Source organism: Myotis davidii, unplaced genomic scaffold (assembly GCF_000327345.1).
Source record: "Myotis davidii unplaced genomic scaffold, ASM32734v1 scaffold428, whole genome shotgun sequence".
NCBI classification, from domain to species: domain Eukaryota; kingdom Metazoa; phylum Chordata; class Mammalia; order Chiroptera; family Vespertilionidae; genus Myotis; species Myotis davidii.
This window is the reverse complement of record NW_006299834.1, coordinates 305,698-311,062: the sequence shown is the minus strand read 5'-3', so window position 1 is coordinate 311,062 and position 5,365 is coordinate 305,698. Positions and strand designations below refer to the sequence as shown.

The 5,365-nt window shown below is 60.1% G+C and overlaps 1 protein-coding gene across 1 annotated transcript in view; it reads left to right on the top strand.

Moving 5' to 3' along the window:
• Positions 1-5,365, top strand: part of PARVB (parvin beta) — a 98,748-nt gene that overhangs the window by 91,709 nt on the left and 1,674 nt on the right. The window contains exons 10-11 of the mRNA XM_015571904.1: positions 1,642-1,710; positions 3,624-3,791. Of these exons, the coding sequence (XP_015427390.1) occupies positions 1,642-1,710; positions 3,624-3,791 (237 nt within the window). The remainder of the gene's footprint in view (positions 1-1,641; positions 1,711-3,623; positions 3,792-5,365) is intronic.

Genomic DNA, 5,365 nt, shown 5'->3' with positions numbered 1-5,365 from the left:
TGGCACCTCGCAGGGGTGCCGTGAGGGTAAAGTGTGCCCATGTCCGGCACGCGGCACTGGGTCACTAGGTAGTGCTGACCGGCGGCGGCCTAGGTAAGCTTAGCTTCAGTCTTCCAGGAGAAATGATCCTAACTCGTCCTGCGAGAGGACATCTTGGGCGCAGGCTGCTTAGCATCAAACAAGACAAAGTCCTTCCATTGCCCGACAGCTTCCCGCTTCCAGCCCCCACACTGAGCTGCTGTGAGGGGTTCCCTGTACCCCAGACTTAACTGCAGGGGACCCTGACCTCCGTCCAGGTCTTTCCAGTCACCCCTCCTACTCTGTCCCATCCACCCACATCCGGCCGCGGCCTGAAGGTCCCAAAGGTTCGCACTCATCTTTGTGGCCGGGCTGTTCTGCCTACCCTTCCCCTCCTGAACGCCCCCACCCCCTACCCCCCGGCCCAGCGCAGAGCCCCTCTCTGCCCCCACCTCCAGGGCGGGAGCCACGCGCCTCTCCCGTGAGCCCCTCACCAGCCTCCCGTCTCCTTCCCCTCCTTGGCCGTGTTTCTCGATTTCTCCGTCCCCGTCGCTGGGTGTGTGCATGGAGGATCATGTCACAGGTCTCCGGGTGGGCTCTGGCCTGCTGGCCCGTGGCCCCAGCACCCAGCAGAGGGTGGCACGTGGTGGCTGCTCCGTAAAACCGAGCAGAATGTGGAAAGGACCTCTCGTCCAGGGGTAGGGTGGGCGGGGCGGGATTGAGTTCCAGGAAAGCTGGGTGTCAGGGCTGAGGAAGGGAGAGAGAGAGAGGTGCACAAACGCCCGCCCCCCGGGACCACGCCCGCGGACCTGTTTACTGAAGCTGGGAGGCTGCGGCCCAGGCAGCCTGCTTTCCATCTTTCATGGTCCAGGTGGCGCCCAGGGCACATTTAAAAGTTCAGTGACCTCCCTGCTGGGGTCCTGCGGGGCCTGGGTGGGCGCGTGCACGTGGCTCGGTGATCAGGATGCGGTTCCTTCAGCTGGGAGAGTTTGGGGCGCAGTCTCGTTTAAACCAGGAGTTATTGTAAGAACATTTCGTTCTAAACACCAGCTTTTTATCTCAGTAAATAGAGGCGATTCGGGAGGTGTTTCCCAAAGCTAGGTCTGGACGCGTCCCATCGACCCCGGGTGGGAGCTGGTCTCAGCCCCTGTCCCTTTGTCTCAGGGGTAGCTTGTCTCAGGCCCCTGTCCCTTTGTCTCAGGGGGGCTGATCTCTCTACCCCTGTCCCTTTGTCTCGGGGGAGCTTGTCTCAGGCCCCTGTCCCTTTGTCTCAGGGGGAGCTGGTCTCAGCCCCTGTCCCTTTGTCTCGGGGGGAGCTGGTCTCAGCCCCTGTCCCTTTGTCTCGGGGGGAGCTGGTCTCAGCCCCTGTCCCTTTGTCTCGGGGGGAGCTGGTCTCAGCCCCTGTCCCTTTGTCTCGGGGGGAGCTGGTCCCTTTGTCTCGGGGGAGCTGGTCTCAGGCCCCTGTCCCTTTCCCGGGGGGAGCTGGTCTCAGCCCCTGTCCCTTTGTCTCGGGTGGAGCTGGTCTCAGCCCCTGTCCCTTTGTCTCGGGTGGAGCTGGTCTCAGCCCCTGTCCCTTTGTCTCGGGGGGAGCTGGTCTCAGCCCTTGCCCCTTTGCCCCTGCAGTCTCTCATCACCTTCGTGAACAAGCACCTGAACAAGCTGAATTTGGAGGTGACAGAACTGGAGACCCAGGTGAGTGTGTTCTGGGTGGGGGGCTCTGATTCCGGGGGCCCCATGAGCAAACCAGGTGCCATCGTGCTCGTCCGGCAGGAACGGGGGTCCCCCCCCCACAGCTCCAGCCCAGCCACCCCCGCTGTCTCGGTCCCTCCGCCTTTCTGGGGCCGTCAGAGCAAAGCTCACAACCAGTGGCTTAGACCAGCGGTTGCCAACCGGTGGTCCGCGAACCCCGGTGGTCCGCGAGGCCGGAAAGGTTGGCGACCGCTGGTTTAGACAACAGACATCTAGTCTCTCCCAGTTCCGGAGGCGAAAGTCCCAGCAGAGGCAGGGCTGGTGACCCCTGCAAACATTTTTTAAGACTGACCCAAGCCGTGTTCTGGGTGGGAGGGCTCGGCAGTATATATATATATAATGTTGTTATTAATCCTCACCCGAGGGTAGTTTTCCATTGGTTTTTTTAGAGATAGTGGAAGGGAGAGGGAGAGACACACAGAGAGAAATGTTGATGTGGGAGAGACACGTTGATTGGTTGCCTCCTGCGCACGCCCTGGCCAGGGCCTGGGGTCGAACCTGCAACCCAGGTGCCTGCTCTTTACTGGGAATTGAACCCAAGACCCTTCGGTGCCTGGGCTGTTGCTCTAAACACTGAGCCACGGGCCAGGGCTCTTCTCACGTTTGATGTCTCGTGTTAGTGATGCGTGTGACATCTGCAGGGCTTGGTATCCGATAAGGCAACATGGATACCGGTAGAGAGAGGACTCATCTTGCAAACAGGCAACGTGCACTCACTACACCGCTGCACACAGTGCAGACCCCACATGCGTCTTCTCTCCCGCGGGGCCGACTGAATGACATCCCCGGACTGGTTTCCTTGATGTCAGAACGCAGCGTAGAACATGGGGGCTTTAGGCTGTGAGGGGGGCAGCATCGCTCACCTCTGAATTGGTCAAGGGTCCCCCCTACTCCCACTCAAAACGCAAATAGCACCGTGGGATGAGTTCCCAGCAGTCGGCGGGCATCAAGACGCAATGTCATTTCCCGGGATTAGCGGCCGGAATCTGGAGCCGCGAGGCCTGGCTCCGCTCCTCGCGCAGCTGATCCGCTGAAGCCGGCCGATTGCATTCACTCCGCTCTCGCTAGTTTCTCATTTGCTTTTCTAATTAAAAAAGTAATTCAGGTCCATTGTCGGAAAGTCTGAGACGGCAGATAAGCAAAACAAAGAAAATCCCCGCAATGCCATCTGTGCCAGGGCTCCTTCCAGACCTCCCTCCCCACGCACCGTCCTCGCCCCCGGTTTGCATGTGGATTGTGGGCGAATGCATTGATTATTTCAGCGCCTTGCTAACGTGCACGCACGGCCGCTGCTTACCTGCTGTCTGAGAGGTTAACGGTGCAGACGTATATGAACTGACAGATAGAAACCCTCCCTCCTCTCTCCCTCCTCCCTCCCCTCTGTCCCTCCATCATCCTCTCCAGGGGTCACTGTAGTTCGCGGTGCGATGGACATTTTTCTAGGTATTTTATGTCCATAAATGTATTTCCTAGATGGCACTGGATCACATTGCACAGCTGTTTGTAATGATTTTTTCCCTTTCAATATATTTCTATTGATTTCGGAGAGGAAGGAAGAGTTTCTTAAAAAAAGTATTTTTATTGATTTCAGAGAGGAAAAAAGAGGGAGAAAGAGACAGAAACATCAATGATGAGAGAGAATCATTGATTGGCTGCCTCCTGCACGCTCCACACTGCGGATCCAGCCCGCAGCCTGGGCATGTGGCCTGACCGGGAATTGAACCCTGACCTCCTGGTTCATGGGTCAATGCTGAACCACTGAGCCACACCGGTCAGGCCCGGTTCCTCCTCTTGAGTGGACATGTAGCAGTGCCGCTCCGTGCGCGAGCCACAGCGTCACCACGTGTTTCCTGTAGTTTGCAGACGGCGTGTACCTGGTTCTGCTCATGGGCCTGCTGGAGGACTACTTCGTGCCGCTGCACAACTTCTACCTGACCCCAGACAGCTTCGACCAGAAGGTACGCGCGTCTCCGCCACACAGTCAGGTGCCCCGCGGCCCTCTGGGGCCGGGTGCTCTGCAGACATGAAGCTGCACCACAGGTGGGCTGGCGGTTCGACGGGGCCCACGTGAAAGACGGAAACCCGACGCGGGGCCGGGTGCCTGGTTCTCTCCCGGGTATTTCCCGCCCGACTAGATTGTCCTTAGTAATCGTGGTCAGTGTTGGTGCAGTTGCCCGCCCGTCCCCTGTACGTGCCACGCGGGCGTCACGGCTGGGTCCCCTGCTGCTCCCCCAGCTCCCAGGGGCCGTGCTCAGGGTGCTGCCGAGCCCGTGGCGTGGCCATGGGGCTGCGGCCTTCCGTCCCCCGCTCTTGCCCAAGCGACACAGTCCTGTTTTATCCCTATGAAAACAAGGCATCTCCTCTGAGTATATATGCACCTGTACATATATTCTCATTCCTGCGGATTGTGTCTAGCAAAATTCCCCGAATAGGATTGTTTGGTTCAAGGGCCTAACCTTGACGTTTGGGTTTCTGGCTCTCTGTCCGTGCCCAGCCCTGGGTGGCCGGGCCGTTCGCCTCCCGCCTGGGCCTCCTGAAGTCCAGCCGCCACAGCATTTAGTCGCCTTGGAAACTTGGCAAATCTACTGACCATATTGCTTTGGACACATGGGCATCTGTCATGTTATTTCCCCAAAGTGCCAGGCCCACGAGTCAGAGAGGCGGGCAGCCAGGGGAACCCTTGAAGCCGGGCCAGTGCGTACCAGTCTGCCCGCCGCACCTGGTGGGCTGCTGGCGCGGCCCAGCACCCATCCGGCCCCGCACCGAGATGGAGCAGTGAGTCCATGTGAATGGGAGTGTGAGGGAGAGGGCAGGGGACCCAGCCGAGCTGCGGAACCGGCAGGAAACGGTGCCATGTGACGTCCCGGCCACGAGGGCACCACTGGAGACGAGGCTCGTGCCCTGCGGGTCTGACTTAGCTGGTGGCAGAAGCATTGCTGGGGAGAGAGTGTTTCTTGGTTCAGAGGAATGAGACCACCGGGGAGAATGGCGAGGCTAGCAGGCGGCCTGGGCGAGGCCCTGTGCCAGCAGCTGGGTGCTGTCCCCCTGCCCACCTTCCCCTCCGACACCTTTGCTGCCCTGGCTGGAGGAGGAGGCCGCTCCTTCCCGTCCCGTTCGCCTTCGCCTGTGTGTGGGAGCTGGCGGGGAAGGCTGCTTTCGGTTCCCAAGTCAGGCTGGTGCCTAACCTGACTCGCCCTCTCCCCGTCCTGTCTCCGCCTGGACCCGCGGCCCGCTGTGCATGTGCCGATCTGGATGGTGTTCAGCTGATGGCTGGGGGCGGGGGGAAATGAAGGGCTGCTCTGCACTGGGGACAGGGCCCAGGGCCCAGCACCTCTGGGAAGTGACTTGTCTCCTCTGAGCCTCGGTTTCCTCATCTGTAAAATGGGGCCACTGTCACTTCTCATCCTGTGGATGTGCCAGGGCCTGGGGCAGACACACAGGGACCCCGAACCCCCAAGAACAGGCTCCCTGCCTTCACCCCTGCGTCTCCCAGCCGCCCCTGATCACTGGTGAGGGGAGGAAGGCCCACTAAGTGAGCGTGTGCTGCCTCAATAGACGCCTGCCCGCCGTGCCCTGGGCCGGGTGCCCTGGGGCCTTG